Genomic DNA, 19,140 nt, shown 5'->3' with positions numbered 1-19,140 from the left:
AGGTTAACGTAATTTCTAAAGTTTAAGACTTAAAATAATTCATTGTAAGTTTGATTATAAGGAATTCGAACTAAGTGTAAATAGTTCGGCAGAAATTGTAAATAAAATAACGGTTAAGGGCCAGCTAACATTTTGAATTGTAAATAAAAATCCAGAACGAAAAATCACCCGACTTATTGACAAATTCAACGCTAATCCTGAGTTTACCCAACATGTTTAACATGATTTACGCTTCAAGAAATTAAATGGGACTAAGTAAACCAATCTTACTGCACCACCGCAGAGTCAACTTTTATTCTAGGCTCCCAAAAATTAGTTCTATGCAAGCAACACAATATGAATTTTGGATAGATTTCTAACAGACAGACAAAGATATATTGTAGTTTCTTTGTAAAAACTACTTTTTCGGACTCATCGGACCTCAAAGCGGATATTTCCGCTGAAGACTCAAAATAGGAGAAAGTAAATGATGCTTTAAATAATAAGTTAAACTTACCGTAAACGGTGAGCAGAGCGGGGTCACTAATGCGGCGCGCCGCAATATTCTCGGCCACGCAGGTGTAATTAGCGGTATCCTGCAGTCGTGCCTGACTCACCAGCAAGTGTCCTTCCGATGACACAATAATGTTGGTGTCCGGTTCCAGCGGAGCGCCGTTCCTCAGCCAGTACACCCTGGGCGGAGGAACTCCGACAGGAGGATGACACCGCATCTCTGCCTGATGGTCCACTTCTACTCCTTGGGAATATGGGGGCGATTCGAACTGTTTCTTTAAATCTGTAATCATAAAACATTAAGAATATCGTTAGCAACTTACTAAAAATAGAAAGGTGAAATGTTGTAGCCACTGCTACTTACAACAGTTTGCATGTTCTCCACATGCTATTCATGCATAGGGAAATAGGTTTACTAAAATAGAATCATTAATTCATGAACAACGAACATTCAACAGCGAAGAAAGTGCTATTTATTCAAATTACTAAAGTGTGCTTACGTCACGCGCATAAGTAAAAATAGCCCCTAAATACCGTGGTTCACAAAGGGTCAAAAGTTTTTACCGCTAAAGTACAGTTGGCAAAACCGTATATTACTTCTACCTTGCAGGGCAAGGTAAATTACCCAACTTAATTTTACAAGAAATGAATAACGTACGAATGAACAGAGCTCTTAATCAGTATCAATATCGTATCAAAGTATCCAAAATATAAAAAAAATGTTAAACAGAAATTATTTAGCACCAGAAAATGCAGACACATCCAGATGGCACAAACCAATCTTGTCAAATTTAATCTTCGGTCGTATATTTTTCGACAATCTAAGAAGAAAATACATTTTTGAATTACATTTAAAGGTACGAGCGGGCTGTGGATCTGGAAGTGCTCCATATTTCTCTTTAATCAACAATTTCATTAAATGTATTGTGAAGCAATTAGGAAATCTGCATTATTTTCTAGCTACCCAACTTTGTTAAATTTTTAATGACCTTTTTTATTTTAAATTAATGAATTAATATCATAATTTTTTCATCGCATTTCATTTGTAAATGTAAACTTCTTTTTTCTTAAATTATTTTGTATTAAAATACTGCAGCATCTCCTCTTCGATCATATACTGAGAGAACCCAATAACCCTTTCTGCAGGAAATTCATAATGAAAATCAACCTTAGCATTCTGCAACTGTAAGAGATGCCCAAGCGATGACTCAGATTGCTTTTAGTTTAAATTATTTAACGTGTAAAGTAATCACTCCTTTCACTTATATTCTTTACTATATTTCCGGGGCTTCTAAGGTTCTTACGCAGGGTTGCATCAGAGGCAACAGCCTGACTCCTACCGTTTTGTGGAATTACAGTACTTCTTGTATAAATCAAAAGAATACTATTTTTAATTCATAATAGAGAATATGCTAGCTAATGAGATACTTCCCAAAAGTAGAATGCGTTATTGGCACCTATTGCAGTGCACTGCTAGACAGTGTTCCCTAGTTACAGACAACACTGTCCATCACCGGGCAGACAATTTACTGTAAGAAGCTCCTACGAAGAGAAAATCTAAGAGTCAACAGCAGGATTCGAACCCGGGACCTTGGCATGGGAATCCAATACGCTAACCGCATAGCTAATCCCTCCCCTATCTAAAAAGGAGGTGATATTTAAAAAATGCGAAAGGACCGAATGAAAAATGAAAATGTCAGGTAAGAAATGGGAGTGACTAAATGGATGGAAAAGAGGATAAGAAGAACACGTTACGATGGTATGAACATCGAGAGGATGACAACTCGGTAGATGGCCAGAGATGATGGATCTCCAGCGGAATAAAGAACGAGGAAGACAGCGATAGGAGAGGATGGCAGAATCGGGAGCTACAAAGGGAAGCTCTAAGCGCAACCTGTAGTAGGCTAATTTCCGATCAAGTAAGATATACCGTCATTCACTGTGAGCTCAACAAATAGCTGTGAGCCAATAAAGTTCCTATGAAGCTGGGAACTGAAGCCTTTCTAGAAAGGCAACATTCATCATGTTCGGTTACAGTTGGGCTGACCGTGTATTATCGGCAAAGAGTGTTTGCAATCTGCTTGTTCCCACGGTCTTGATATGTACGTAGTGGTACAGCAAACCTGTTAAACACAATAAAAACTCAACTTATAGCTTCTTTTCTGCATTTAAGTTAAACAGAAAGCGCAGCAATTTAAAACACTAATATCAAGTTTTAAGACGCAAAGGTTGCAAAACAAGTGCCAGCTTTGCGCGGATCTTTTCATTTTTCCGCGAACATACAAGAAGACAAAAAAAATACAAATAAAATAACAGAATGAAAAAGAAAGAGCTATGTAGCATGAAGTGTAGTGTAAAAGTGGACGGTGTGTATGTAACACGTAGAATCTGAAGTGGGTGGGTAATGTGGCTGGGAGGCTGGAGAGTTGCAGACTGAATGAGTGGGTGGTAACTGCTCTCAACTGCACGCGCCGTCACACTGCACAAAAGGAAGGAAAAAAAAATATAGTCGTTGACACAGATGTGAATGAAGTTTAAACGGTACTCGAGATTATTCGCCTCATTAAGAACATAAAGTGGGCTAAAAGGAAGCGAAAGGGTCGGGGAGTAGGCTCTTTCATGTTGTGAAGGGTTCGTGACATTCACTGGCTACGGGCAAAGGGTAACAGTCAGCAAATGTGAACTCCAAGGGGGGCTAAATCGGGGTGGACACCTATTTTCGCTCACTTCTATCCTCAAGCTTCCAACTCACGAATTTTCTCGGTAACTCCGAGAAAAATGTACAGAACAATGCAACTGAACAATGTACAGTTTGTAACCGTACATTTCAATGAAATATAATTTTACAAGGAAGACTACCTCTACTAGAACGTAGAAAAATAATAAAACAATACTCAAATCTATATGTCAGTAATGTATATATACGAAATTAACAGAAAAGCCTTGGGAGCCAGAAACCACACTTGCGTAAAGAGGTACCTCCTGTTGAGGAATTTTATTCAAACTCCAGCACAACAATGCACGAAAGTACATTCCAGGAAAGTGGCACTTCTGTTAAATTATTAAATATATTTGTTCAATGGGAGTATGTGATTATAAACCTTGGGTTCGCTAAGCCCAAATTGTTGTACGTATAAAAAAATATCTCTGTGACATGATATATAATGATGTGATTCAGTCTGGGATACTGGCTAGAACATCAACAACCCTGAAGAAGTAGCTTCTATGTGAAGGTATCTGGAAAGCTTAAAACGAATGATCCCCTCAAAATGGTTTCAATTTTTTTAATCCCAAAATCTCTCCATTCAGATTAAGGTGTTTTTTTTAAAGTGGTTTTTATTTAGAAAAAAGTTACTTAAAAGCTAATTGTTGGGTTTCTCTCATTCCAAGTTATCAAAATGTCAGTCCAAATGTAGAGTTAGAGAGCTCTCTAGAGTCATTCCACGAGAAAGAAACCCAAAAAACTTTTGGTGATTCCCACCTGGAATTGGCCCGTTCTTCTTTAGTGTTAATATTTAATTAATTCCAGTTGTCAGTACTTATTTTGGAATTTATTGGGTGTGGGCAAAATTGTGAGGAAGTGCGGCTTGAAAAAAAATCCATTCTGATTAGAGACTAATGGCAAAATGCAAATCGAAGTCATTTGATGGTTGATACAGAGTACACATGACAGTGTTACTATCTATTTGAAAGATTGGTGTGTGTGTGTGTGTGTGTGTGTGTGTGTTCGATTCAATTGGCACTGGAAATTTCCAGAGAATACATTAGCGTAAATTAAGTGGAGGAAAACGCGAAAAATGACGAATGCAAAGAGAACATAGTGACACTTTGACACAGGTCAATCAGTACAGCAGTATGTATATGCAAAGTGGATAAAAAAGATATGAAAGGGCGGAAGTTAGGTAGATAGACCCTGTTTTTGTCCACTCGGCCCTTCGTTAAATAATGTAAGTGGCCGCCTTTGATAGGCTAGTTGTCATGGCGACATCAGAGGCTAGACAGGAACGGTTTGGTGATCAATTGGACACCCCAGTTGATCGATTCCCTCGTATTTCCTACTATAACATAATCATATTCCTAATGTTTAAGCAATATTACTAACGATGCAAGTATTTTCAAAACCGCCCGGATAGAGCTGTGTAGTAATACACGTGTATATCGCAGTTGCGCAGAACACTAATGCTTGCATCACACATATGATTCTATTCATTGAGAATATGCATGATACAGAATCGTCAAGGTAATGGAAATAACATATGTAGAAACCAACAATCGTAGGCATTTTTCTCATTCAATTTAAAACTATTTGCTAAATAATATTCACAGGGAATTGGTTTGTTATAAAAATATGTTCGGGTGTTATGGAGCAGACACCTGGGTACCTCTAACAGACTAGTTTTTGAAAGAAAGAGTGTAAGGAGTATTTCTGGCTGAATGAATAAAGAAGGCACGCGCCTATGCGGAACAAGTCTCTGATCGAGAATATATTAGGAGACGAAGAGAAAGTTGGACAGTTAAAGAGGGCTAGGACATGTGAAAAGAATGCCAGAATGTTGCATTCAGAGAATTAGCAGAAGAAGAGGTAGACTTAAGGCATAGTGAGATAGTATAGAGGGAAGCTGAGATTCTGGAAGAAATAACCTGGAGATGGTGGAGCCGACGGTGGTTGGGGTTTGCCAAGCCAAAGGGCCATGTTGGCCGGTAGCACACATGACTAGGTAGGAAGTAATTCATGTTAAAGTATTTTTCTTCTAAACTTATAGTTGAATTGATAATTTATATTCTTGGATAATTGATCACCCAAGAATATCTTAAAACTGAATTTACTCACATCATAAAAGTGGTTAAGCACTAATTTAACTGATGTTACGAAACCCGAAAGCCGTTTTCGGTAAAACTTCAACGTTAGTTTTAAATTAATTAATACTTTTTTTTTATAGATTTCTAGCGAAAAATTCGAATTGGTTCCAGCCGGTGATTTTTTTAAAATTTGGAATCTCGTTAGTCAGTCGGTAAGCAGAGTGGTCCAGTCACTCTTATTCCAACTTCACCTGACTAGATCCTCAATGGTAAATATCTTGTAACTGGCCTTCAGGATGGGAGAACACTTTCCAAAAACGATGCACAGACTCTCCCATCTCATTCTCAAGCCATGTACAGAAATCTTCGGGATCTTCCTTCCGAAAGCATTCAAGTGCTCAGCCACAGAAGTGCTACCAGTCACCGCACCAGAACTCTTACATGCTTCTTTCCCAGATCAGACAGAGTGCTTCCGCGAACTTCCTAGGCCTCCTGACATCCTGTGACCTCCATCCAAAGTCTCTCTCATTCCCTTAGCCTCCATTTCTAGATAATCCCGCAACTATATCGCTTCATCATTGCCAAGGCAGGTTCGGATCCATATAACAGAGAGCTAAACCCTTCCCTTGCAACTTCATTAGCTTTTTTTTTTTATCGCCCGTAAAATTCAAACTATCATTTTTGCAGCTTGGCTACTTTTGTGCTACGCTATTTAAGCAAACGCAAGGAAGTATCAAACGGAAAAACCCATGGTACGAAAATTATTTTCTTTTAAAAGATGCTCAAAATTTGGGTAGGTGGGCTACAGTCTTTCAAACAAGAATTGTTTCTGTATTTGAGCCACAATAGGCTGGTTGGGTTGAGGCGCATAGACTGATTATCATCTCCACGGCGTGTGGTATTACAAGCACCAGTCGATTTGTGTGGTATGTTTGTTATCCCAATACAACTTTGCCCAACTGAAAATACACCTCACTTAGGCAGATTATCTCTCCATTCCATTATCCAAGCGGTTTCTTCCTCATCCAAGTGGAATCTGGAAACAGACTCTTGAAATGATGGTCCCTGATATTTTATATAATAGATTGCTAATAATAATAAAAATGATATAATAATATTATTTGCGTCATTTATCAAAATACACTACTCTAATCTAAATTGGATATTTAGATACTTAGTTACTTTGAAATTAGAATTAAACCCGTTAGTAAAATACTTCAAGAAACAAAACATGTTGAATCAGTACGGGCAACTATTCTAAAGTACGAAAGAAACATGCTGTTCATTACGGAAGAGGAACAAAGAGGTATAAATCACGAATCAATTTCTTTAGGCCGGGGTTACTAATTCACCCACTAACCAGCCAGCAGGACCGTTAACAACTTACCGATCTGTATTTGTAAATATCTCCACTTTCACTAATTTATTACCTATTTATCCAAGTAACTGGCTTTATTTCACTTTTAAAAATAACTAAACTAACCGATTTTCAAGAACGTGATGAATTTCAGCCATCAATTAATTAAGTTCGACATGCAGGGTGGTCTGTGGATTTAAATAAAGAACCTACTGCTTTTAGAAAATTTTTCAGATCATTTATCTTTAAATTGTACTCTCCTTGATAGTTGTAGACACTTCTGCCAGATCATTAGAACCAACAGCTTTCTTAATGCACAGCCGATCTTCGGAAGTGTCCTCTAATCTCAGAAAACACTGTCCACCAGTGGCACCTACAAAGAATAAATTCCAAGGACAGCTAGATGGATTTGAACCTGAGATTTCCAGAAGGAATTGATTGCTTTAACCATTGAGTAGTCCCTACACATCCTGTGGGTACTAGTTACCTGAACTTCTACAAAGTTGATGGCGAAAAAAATGAATAGAACTAAAACAGTCTGTCCGGAAATTATTGCGATTTTATTTTAAAGATCGCCAATAATATTTTAAACTAATTTCTCGAAAAACTGCATTTTATAGCAAAGAATAGTTCAAGTGCTGGCCAAAGGGTTTCAGAAGGGTGAGACATGGGACGAGTACAGGCATTAATAGCTACTAAATCAAAATAAATTATTTCTTTAAGTGCTCGTTATTTGGTGGTTAAAAACATATTGAAAGTTATACAGAGAGAAGTATATCCTTAAAAAAAATCAGATCATATTGAGTTGCTGATGACAATGTTAAACAGTAAATCTGAAACGCAAATTAAAAAATTCTCAACAGCAATAAGAAATTGCTTCTAGATATTGCGTTATACAATAAAAGTAAGTAACAAGTAACATTTAAGCAGGATACTAGTATTAAATATATTCAACATGAAGACGATATTAAAAACTGGGTGTAAAACAAAGGAGAAGAGAAAAGAGATGGTAAAAAAAGTATGTTAATAATGATTAGCAGGAGCACAGGAAAGAACTTTGCGGCGGGTTACTCAGCCTTTTGAAGCAGGAAGTGGAAATGCCGGCAACTGTGGGTATTCCAAACGACCCCACATTGTTTTTGCAGACTTCATCCATTATTCAGCAATTTCCTAACGGTTAGGTAAAATGTATATTTATTTGAGAATACAGACAAGTGAATATAGGAGTCTGCACCATCCACATCGAATTTGGTATACACAAAGTTTGAAAATCAAATTGTCTTTTCTTTTTTTTTAACGTTGATCACTGGGTTCAGTATTTTGGCAAACAAAAAATTTAAGATAGTAAAAAATTTGTCATCTCTCACAAGACTTTTAACATTAAAATATTCAATTATTACAAACATCTACATTCTAAAACTACCCATTTCACCGAAATAGGTGACAAACCTACCCTCATTCACGTCGAACATCTTTACAAAAAATTAGCTAAAAATATCATTGAAATAAACGCTACGTATCTACATTTGCGTAATGAATTTACCGTAACCAAAATATTTATCTCGTTTTATTACGAAGCGCTTAGCCACTTCAACGCTGATCTGTACTGCCTGACATTCGGAGCGTATTAAGGTTAAAATATTGTGCGCCGCATTGTAATGAGTTTCGTGTCCTCCAATGCGGCTGATATTATCGTGTCACCATTTTATAAAGTGGCAAGCCATGAATCGCCGCTTTATCATATTTAGTTCCTGGTCGCTCGTGACCCGGGCCAGCCATAACAACAAATGTGGGTTTGCACACAGGAATTGCGTAAAAATAAAGTGCATACATTGATGGCATTTTGGAAATATTATATACTATAGTGAATATTATAATTTTAGACATAATAATGTACAAGGGAAGGGATTAGCTATGCGGTTAGCGTACTGGACTCCCACGCGGAGGTCCGGGTTCGAATCCAGCTGCTGACCCTTAGATTTTCTCTTCCTAGGAGCTTCTTACAGCTCACGTCTGGTGATGAACAGTGTTGCCTGTACCGAGAGAACACTGTCCGGAGGCCGGCAGTGCACTGAAAAAAGCTCCGGACGCCAATAACCTTAGATGTTGACGCGCCTTAAACCATTAAATAATAATAATAATAATGGGCGCTAATGACCTCAGCAGTCGATGCGCCAAAAAATAAATAAATAAATAAAAATAATAATAATAATGTACATCAAAAAGCGTAATTTGGCCATAAAGTTTAGTAATCTGCAGCCTTCGATGCAAACGTGCAAAAAATTTGCCAATGAATGCTGGCAGTAAGTTAATTTAAACTAAAATAAAAATACTTCTGAAGACCGTACCGTTTGTGTGATACCTACAGAAGAATACTTTGATTCATTATTGGAAATCCATAAGGGAATTAGATTCAGCCGTCTAGCTATGTACTCGCAGCAACATATTTGACATCCAAAAAAAAGACAGAAATATTAGCTTCCTTTCTTCTATTTTGCAGTTTTCTATCTGGCCATCCATTATGTCCAGTTTTTAGTTTGGATTTGCAAATATAAGTTTCAATAATGATTTAATTAATTCAACTCTAAAATAATTCTTAAACAAAAGTTAAACTAGAGAAAATTATTATTATGGATGCGTTCTCATCTGTATTCGTTCGCTCCCTAAAATTTTTCCAGTTCGCTGCCGGCCTACACAATGTTTTCTCGTTACAAACAGCCCATCGGCGGAAGAGAAAATCTAAAGCCCCTACATTTGAACTTAAAAACTACCGTAGAACGAATTGAAAGAAAAATGATCAAATATCTTTGATTTTACCCATCGCAGTCAATTACTTGTATACCTTGTAGGTTTCACACTTACATCCATTATTAAAGATATATAATCAGTTTAGAGATTTCGACTTCACTTACGTTACCGTCTCACTCTACAATCAAGGTAATCATCCAGCACGGCGGACCTAACCACATTTTCAATAGTAGCTTGGCGTCGTAGAATATGATTAAAGAAGTCAAAAGTATAAATGAAAAGTCTAAATTTAATTTATTTATTAGGCGCTCAGTTAAAACGACTCTAAATCCTAAGAATAGTCTAATTTCTTTTTTGTTTTAAATAAATTAATATAATACAACCGTTTCGTTGGAATTCTTTCACCAGCTCTTTCAAGTTGGAACTAATTTCACAGCTATTACCATAAACATTAATTTCTGTCCCCTGCAATCACACACGAACAAAGGCAATCCCAGCGTCTTCATTAAAATAGTTTTCTTCACTTACATTTGTGATATTATTCTTAACTTTGACGTTTCATCTGTTTACACGGAGGTAAAATAAGAGAAGACATCTTTCTATATTACCTAAATTGTTTCATTTACTAGAATTTCTATTTTGATTATTTTTAGCAGCTTTAGCTTCTAAAATTAGAAGTTAGGGCAAAGTTCAGATCCTTATGTTCGCATAGGAGCGTCTATTCGAAATCTTCTTTGAATAAAACTTTCAAAAGTTCAATTTCAGTTCAGTGTCTTCACAAATATAGAACTAAGTTTCGTCTAATTTTTACCCCCTGCAAATGAGGCAACAATTCTAAGACAGAGGAATTATTACTTAAAATCGTGCAACTAAATCATGTGTTGAAGTAATCAAAAACTCATTTGTTTGGTCCATCAACCTAAACGACTAAAAGTTTAAGTTTATTTTGAAGTTGAATGTTGTTTCGTGAGATCTGGGTTTAAGGTATCTGACATTGATTGGTGATCTTTGAATTTAGTTTAACCAAGGTATAGAAGGCAGGTAGATTGTCAGGTTCTGATTTTGGGTGTTATGGTTGGTTTTAACTTTTTTTATTTATATCATAATATTTAAATCAGTTAAATAAAGTTATTGTGATTTATAAACAAAAAGTGAAGGCTAACGTGGAGCAGTTGGCCAGAAGCTCGAAAACTAAACTGCTAAGAAGTAATATCGAAACGAACAGAATGATTATTATCGAATCTCAAAATAATGTTACTCTCACTTGCGGAAATTTTTCAAATAATACAAGTGCAAGAAAAGTACTTTTACGGAATCTTAAAGTTTTTTTTTTTTTTTTTTTTTTTTTCACTTTATTTTTATATTTACAACTGCAACAATTGTTGCACCAAGTAAATCTGATCTTATTGGTTCAGTTCTCTTGAAAAGTCATGGTTGGAGCAATCACCCACTGGCGAAACTCCTTCACAATGATTTAATCATAACAGATCTCTAGGCCATTTTCGCTTCAGTCGACGAGGAGGATTGTCTGGAAGGTTTAGAGAGGAGAGTTGTTGGACAAGAGGATTAGGATGGAGAGCTAGGAGGCTGTGAAATTTACGGTAGCGAGACTTTATTAGGTCAGTGACGAAAGGGATGTGAAGGTCAGTATGTATTGTAAGGTTAGAAATGTAGTAAGGAGCATTCAGGATTTTCCGAAGGATTTTAGACTGTAGTGTCTGCAGGCGTTTGGAGTTAGAAGGTTTGGTTGAGCCCCACACTTCAGCTCCGTATGTCCATATGGGTCTTAACAGTGTTTTGTAAATTGTCAGTTTGTGGTTCAAGTCGAGTTTGGATCTGCGGTCAAGTAGTCTAGTAAGTAGCTTGTAGCGTCTGTTCACGTCTTGTCGTTTCAGTCGAGTATGTGGGTTCCAGGTGAGTCTCTTGTCAATGTACAGTCCTAAGTATCGTACTACGTCAGCTGGAGGAATCGTTACACCGTTCAGTAGAACTGGTGGACTTGCAGATTTTCGTAATGTAAAAGTAATGTGCACTGATTTTTGTTCATTAATTTTTATTTTCCATTTTCGGAACCAGGTTTCAAGAAGATTTAAATAGATTTGAATGTTTTGAGTGGCTTGCACCGGATCGGAGTGGGAAGAAAGTATGGCAGTATCGTCAGCGAATGTTGAAACTATTGTATTTTGAGATAGAGGTAAGTCAGCAGTGTATATTAGAAAAAGAAAAGGGCCTAGAACGCTTCCTTGAGGGACTCCAGCTTTTATGGGTATAAAGGATGAGAGGGCCTGCCCTTGACGAACGCGGCAGTAGCGATCGGTTAAATAAGATTTTAAGATCAAGTAGTAGGTGAAAGGAAGATGATTTTTAAGTTTGTGCAGTAAGCCCGAGTGCCAGACTCGATCAAAGGCCTGAGCCACATCGAGAAAGACACCCGAACAGTACTGTTTACGCTCCAAGGAAGAGGATATGGTATCTACCACACGGTGCAGCTGTTGAGTTGTTGAATGAAATGCGCGGAAACCAAATTGATGTTCAGGCAGCAATTCCTCTATTATAGGGATTAGACGCCTTAGCAGAAGCTTCTCCAGTATTTTCCCTAAAACAGGTAAAAGGCTTATTGGACGATAGGAGCTAGGTTGCTGTGAAGGTTTATTGGGTTTCAGTATCATTTTCATTATGGAGTATTTCCAGAGCATTGGAAAGTAAGTCGTTCGTAAAACTGCGTTGTAGATGTAAGTTAGAAAGAGAATACCACTTTTTGGTAAGTTGCGTAAAAAAGCGAATCTTAAAGTAAAAATCAAATTTGAAGTTCCTACAAGTTTTCGTTTCTGAGTTAAGTTGACCACGCAAACTACAGACAAACTGACAGTTTTCTGTTATGTTTATTTTCATTTTTATAAACACATTTTTATTGTTTAGGCACAGGCTAATAAACCATTTCCAGGAATCAGGATACTTCTAATGTAAACTGGTAAATCGATAATTTGACATGACCAAAATACATCCTCTTAATCTCTGGTTAAGTAGTGAGAGAAAGTATAAATTAGTATTCTTCTCTCGCGATCCTCTCCGAGCTTATCTGTAATGAACTGACCCTATCGCCCAGGAAGTAATCTGAAGAAGTCCTAATTTTGGGCCAATAATTGGTGAACATTAGCAAGTTGTTGAAATAAAGAGAAAACAATGCATTAATCAGCACAACTTTGAATCTACAGTAGTTTTTCAAAAGCGGTTATTTCCCAATCTCAAACGAGCTCCTGTATACTAACTTGAGATAGTGAATCATAAACTTCAAACCATCAATTAGATGTAATTCATTTCTCTTATTATCTAGCAAGAAATTATATTCATTCAGTTTTAGAAGCGTTTGAAGTGGACTTGAAATTAAGAAAATCCGAACAGAATAACAATTATCCATTGAGCAAGTCTATACTCGTCACAACGATAGGCACAGTATTTCCGTATCTTACTTTGTACTTATACGAGTATTTCACGTGACAGTATATTTTAATCATGTACAATTGGAGGACACGGTAAGTTTAGGAAGCAGCTTGGGCAGAAATCTCAACAAAGATAGAGCACACCTTCCCTTCAAACTGCAATGACTTATTTCCTACGCACCGATCAGAATGCACTTGCACTTATATTGAATAGCATCAACAAGCATCTAGACGCCACACTGCTTTGACAAAGATAGCCAATATGACTAGTGTTGTTCAATAAACAACTAGCAGCTACAGTTGTCACAGAAAGTAGGACAGAGTGAACAACATAAAGTTTACTCGTGCTCATCACTTTTTGCGTTTAGCCACCATATGCACTTACTTTAACTCCTGATACAAACATTAAACCCAATGCTCTTGTTCTTTATTTTTTTTTATAATAATAATTATTATTACTATTCAATAGTGATTAATCATAATATACATACGTACAACTCACAAATAAATTGGTCTGCGGGTTCAATTAACTTATTATTAGAGTTACTAATTGAGTTATTCCACAGTCCCTTTGTTACTGGTATTGTTTATTGAGAATAACGTTACTTTTTTATTTTTTATGGTTATTATCTTTACTTTTTATTTCTTTAATTACGCTTCAAGTCTCTTTATTATAACTGTTCCGCTTTATTTGCCACTACGTCTGGCGCCATAAAGTTTTCTTCCTTTAATTAACCATTGTGAATACTCTAATGTTTACCTGAAGCGCTTGCAGAATTTAAACAAGACAAAAAATGGACAGCCAAAAAGTAGCAACTCTTGGGACGCTTGAATACAGCTGCAGGCTGCATTCTTGATTTTTAGCTAGAGACTTTATATTGCTACCTGCAGCGGAACTTCCAGCCAAGTGCCAGATGTAAATCTTAATTGAAGATCTCTTCCAGATTAGAATAAGAATTGAAGGGCATCTCATCGTTTTGTGAGGAAGATGGTTAATTATTTCCCGATCGGATGTTCATACATTAAGTACAAGACAAAATGAAAATGTTTGTGTACCACCCAGACGAAACCTAAGTGGTATATTTTATAAGAAAATTCCACAAAATAAAAATATAAAATATAAAAAATAAATTAAGCAAGTAACCGAAACTTGTACACAGGCTGTAAAAAATATTCTACATTACAAGTTCAAATTCAGAGTAAAACTGAATACAAAACAGTATAAATTACTGGCACATTTTAGGGTCAACTTCAATAAATTTAAATAGGATTTTAATTTTAAATGCAATCCTAGACTCACAGAAGATTTAAACAAATTAAAAAAAAAAAAACTTCAAAGAGATGTAGCTTAGACCTCTTATCTTTTATTGATAAAGTATTAAACAGTCTTCAGCTAAATTCAATGAATAAATCAAACATAAAACAGAAACTCAATGCAGACTAAACCCAAATCAAGTAAATAAAAACCGATTTAGTAATCACAGAGTTCAAGAGAGATAACTATGGAGGGAAGAATAAAAAAACTAATTTATTGGTCATCAGAATAAAATGTCTCTCTCTGTATACGAGTATAGCAGGTTGTAATTTATTTACTGAAGGTAAGTTGTATCAGCAAAACGAGCATTAAACAGAACACTCAGTATTATGTTTTATAATTGAATAAGACAAGAAATAAGTGTTATCTTAGTAGCAAACTTCATTTCATCGATAATAATTGCACAAAAAAGGTGTATGTTGATTCCAGAAGAAATATCCAATTAGATATTTTTTTTAATGTGTCTTATTAACAAAACTCTTAACAATGAACCTGAAAGTAGGAATTACCACAAAACCTGAAGAGTCAACACCTATTATTCAACTGTTTTAGCAGGTTTACTTGATCTACTAAACGTCTGTATCATGTTCCACAGTTGCTCATAATAGTTTGCTTGATTCTTCAAAGAATTACCTAAAGTAATACGGATGCATGTTTAATCCATTTCCTAAGCCCAAAATGAACTCTTCTATTTTTATGTCCGCATTCATGTTGAAAGGTTTTTTTTTAATGGTTAATAAAGGGAGTGCAAGGTTCAAAGACAGATTCACGCTCGGAAGATCTGCAATACAGCGGCTTTGTATTCCTCCCTCTCCTGAAGAAAAACTTTTCAACATTAAAATGATGGAAGCATACAATGATAAATGTTTGGAATATACGCTGTAACCCGTAATCAAAATATCTTGCAAAGACAATGGATGTAAAACAAAAATCAGAGGTCCCCAAAGCTATACAAACTTTCAGCCCAGAAAGTAGTACCGATCCATCAGTCATACAGCCATATTGTTGGGATATTAGCAGCAAGTGTAGAAGATGAAGGTTAGAGACACATTATGCATGACGTCAGTGTCATCAGTGTAGCAAGATCCAACAAACGCTAGCAAAGGGTCTTATCGTGTGGCGACACTCAGTGTGACAATTTGCTTGATTACTGTCACCAATCTTCCGAGCTCACAGCCTCTCTTCATCGAACAAACAAGGGATGCTGAACCAGGACGTACAGCTTTTTATTAGGACTGTCTGTCAACAGTACACCAAGGAAATTAATAAGTTATGGGTTTGGCAGGAGAAAAGGACGAGTTGGTTTGATGACAGATGAGCAGCAGTCGGCGTCAACATGCTACTCCAAACACAGCCAGTACTTCAACTAAAATAGACTCGCTCCCTCCATCATTGTTTTCTCAAACTGAGAAATTGGTTTCTTTAGAAATATAATGCCTTTTATTATTTTTTTTTTAATCTCAACACGACACGTGGGAAATTTAATGAAATGGACACGTGGGTCCTTGAGATCCATAACCGAAATTTACAGATTTTTTAGACAGATTAAAAAATTAGTTGGAGTTCCATCATTCCAAATTTTAAGTGTTTATGAACCAAGAACAAAAATACTTTTATTCTGTAGTCAGAGGTAAGGATTTAATAAAAGTTATTTAAATAGAACACAACTACTTACACAAGATGGTAACTAATTCAGTACGATTGTATAACATGAGTAATTATAGGTTTATGAATATTAACTTGAATGTTAATGAATGTTAATATTAGTGGTGTATAGGTCATTAAGCTTTAGAGCCAGCGAGAGCCAGAACTGGAGACACAATGTCCAGAGGAATCAATTCCACTTAAACCCATTGTTCTCCTTCATGCATGTATACTATATACATCCCGCCGCCTCCATCAACTACTGATAATCAACACGTAATTAGTTCACAATGTTAATGTGTTGTTTGGCGTCCATTACCTTTTATTTAAATTAATGCCTACTACAACCATGTATATTATGTTATGTATCCTTAATCCTTACTATATGTTTATTAAAAAACAAAATGCAACAAAAGAGGGTAAATGGGAAACAATTAAAACATAACCAAAGCAAAACCTAGCGCACTGTAAAAAGTTAACTGATATACACACGAAATAAAAACTTCGATTTTGATAAGGACGCGAAAAATTGAAGCTGTTTTTTTCTAAAGGAAACATTCACAAGGGCTTTAACGCTACACAGAGTTTGCTGTTTACATTTCTAAACTGTTCTATCCTCTACCAGACTCCCAGTCACAGCAGATTTACAACATATTTCTCCATACTGCAGGACTTTCAAAATAAACACAACTGGCGAAAGCTTAATTTAAAACAAGTAAAGCAATGCAATATTTTATATCAAGATTCAAAAGATTTGATTTAAATAATCGCAGCAACAGGTATGCTGTTCTTAATTTGATACAGACAGATATAGAAGTAGTATTTCAAAGTTTGAACATCAGAAAGTTTTAAAACTAAACTGCTCAAAACGTTGGTTACTATTGGGTTGGTGCAAAAATAATGCAGGTTTTTGAACTTTCATCTTTTGTTTACTTCTGCTTGCCAAGTAAACAAAGATAATCCTCCAGTCTAGGTAATGGATTATAAACAATGTTTATTAATGTTGTTTTTCCTCAAATATCAGTTTAGTTTGTGTTCCATTTTGTATGAGTTAAGACCTCCGATATTCACCATGTCAAAACGAGATTTTCGTCAAATTTATTTTTACGAGTTCAAACTTGGTCGAAGTGCGGCTCAAACTGCTCGTAACATCAATGTTGTTTGGGGTGAAGGAAGCATCAGTGAATGTACAGTGCAGCGATGGTTCCAAAAATTTCGTGTTGGAGATTTTGATCTCGAAGACAAGGAAGGTCGCGGTAGGCCCTCTGTTGTTGATCACGACCATCTTAGGGCATTGGAGAAAGATAACCCTCGCAAAACCACTCGGGACTTTGCGAGAGAAGTTAGTGTTGACCACTCAACAGTCGTTCGCCATCTCGAACAAATTGGTAAAGTTAAAAAGCTCGACACGTGGGTACCTCACGAATTGACCCAGAGCCAAAAACATCGGCGTTTTGAAATTTGCAATTCTCTTCTGTTGCGCTACCAAAATGAACCATTTCTTAATCGAATCGTGACATGTGATGAAAAATGGATCCAATACGACAACAGGAGACGGTCAGGCCAGTGGCTGGACAAGGATGAAGCACCAAAACATTTCGCGAAACCAAGCCTGCATCCGAAAAAAGTAATGGTGACAGTGTGGTGGTCTACTGCAGGTGTTATTCATTACAGCTTCCTAAATACTGGCGAAACAATCACGGCTGAAACATATTGTCAAGAAATTGACAAAATGCATAGGAAATTGCAAAATCTTTGTCCAGCATTGGTGAATCGGAAAGGACCAATTCTTCTTCACGATAACGCCAGGCCACATATCGCAATGCCAACTCTCAGGAAACTTCAGGAATTGAAATATGAAACACTTCCGCACCCTCCATACTCCCCCGATCTCTCGCCGACGGACTTCCACTTATTTAGACATTTGGACAACTTCTTAAGAGGAAAAAATTTCAGGGACCGAAGTGAAACCGAAAATGCCTTCCGCGAGTTTATTGAGAGTTTAAATAAAGATTTTTTAGAAACTGGAATAAGAATGCTTCTGACACGTTGGCAACTATGTGTTGATAATGATGGAACATATTTTGAATAAATAATCTTAGTTTTATACAAATTATAATAATTATTTTTTTGGCATATAAAAACCTGCATTATTTTTGCACCAACCCAATAATTTTTGATGAAAGCTGTCTGTTTTTCTGGTTTATTTTCAAGTATTACGAAGAAACATCCGCGATTTTCCTAGTATAGTGACATTTTTGTAACAATTTATTAATTAAAGCGATTAAAACGAATCCAGGAACAAAAAAATGAAAAATTATATTAGGTAGCCTTAAACCTGACACCAAAAAAATGTTTTTAAACTTACGAGTACAATGCACTTTTCTCAGGATTTTGATTTTTCCTTGATCTACACGATTGGATTTTAAAATCCCTCATTATACGATTAAGCGAAAGAAGTATTGCAATTGTGTTTAATTTTCAAAATGGAGTCTTTATCGGAAAAAAAAATCTTTGTTGAAGATTTGGAAAAGACGTTTATTGTTGGTGATTTTCCCGCTAACCGCTACAATTATTTTCATAAGACTTTGTAAACTAATTTCTCATAATATTTATTTAAACCATACGTTAGAAGTTTATACAGGAACATTTATTTGTTTGAAGGAAAAGTACAAAGTTGAGGGACAAAGTCCCTGTGTCCTTCAATGGGCCGATAACATTTCGTGTTAGAAAGAAAATTCTTCAGCCGGAAGTTTCACTTTAGTTGTCCATTTTGTAATGGCGTATTTGATTTTCCATTATGGCAGCTCTGATTTTCTTTAAACTAATATAAGCTGGGGTACTCGCAGAATAAGTTTTCATGCGAAAGTGGTTTTTGTTCATTCTGAGCAAGGTTAGAGTAGTCTTTAATGTTTCGGTGGGTGTACAGTTTCAAAAGTTGTATAATGTTAGTTAGAATTAAATATGTTTCGGCATTGGAGTTAGTTGTAAATGTAAGTTGAACAGTTAAAAATGGTACTAATAGTGTTGTGACACAAAACTTCGTTTCACAAAAAGAAAATAATTCTATCAACTGCAATAACCTGGGGTGTTTTATTAAGTGAATAACACTGTGGATAAGAAAGAAAAAGAACATCAATAGTACAGTGAAGAGAAAGAATAGTAAAAGAGAATACACAGTAACTTTGTAATACCGCAAATTTGCAATAAAAAGTGTTTGTTAAAAAACAAACTTCCTTATGAAAAGTAAATATAGCCGGTTCTTTAAAATGTAACATTTCCTTAGCCATAGTCTTGAATAAAGGAGGGATCCTATAAGGGTCAGAAAGGAGCCAACGAGGGGA

The 19,140-nt window shown here is 36.0% G+C and overlaps 1 protein-coding gene across 7 annotated transcripts in view; it reads right to left on the bottom strand.

Annotated features, from left to right (window-relative positions):
- unc-5 overlaps positions 1-19,140 on the bottom strand; it is a 689,026-nt gene that overhangs the window by 264,645 nt on the left and 405,241 nt on the right. For all 7 annotated transcript variants that reach the window (XM_074136688.1, XM_074136706.1, XM_074136735.1 and 4 more), the window contains one exon: positions 497-775. In XM_074136688.1, the coding sequence (XP_073992789.1) occupies positions 497-775 (279 nt within the window). The remainder of the gene's footprint in view (positions 1-496; positions 776-19,140) is intronic.

The sequence above is a fragment of the Rhodnius prolixus genome, unplaced genomic scaffold, assembly GCF_049639745.1.
Source record: "Rhodnius prolixus isolate KJV_2025 unplaced genomic scaffold, Rpr scaffold_1, whole genome shotgun sequence".
Classification (NCBI taxonomy): Eukaryota; Metazoa; Arthropoda; class Insecta; order Hemiptera; family Reduviidae; genus Rhodnius; species Rhodnius prolixus.
This window is presented reverse-complemented; position numbering and strand designations above follow the sequence as displayed.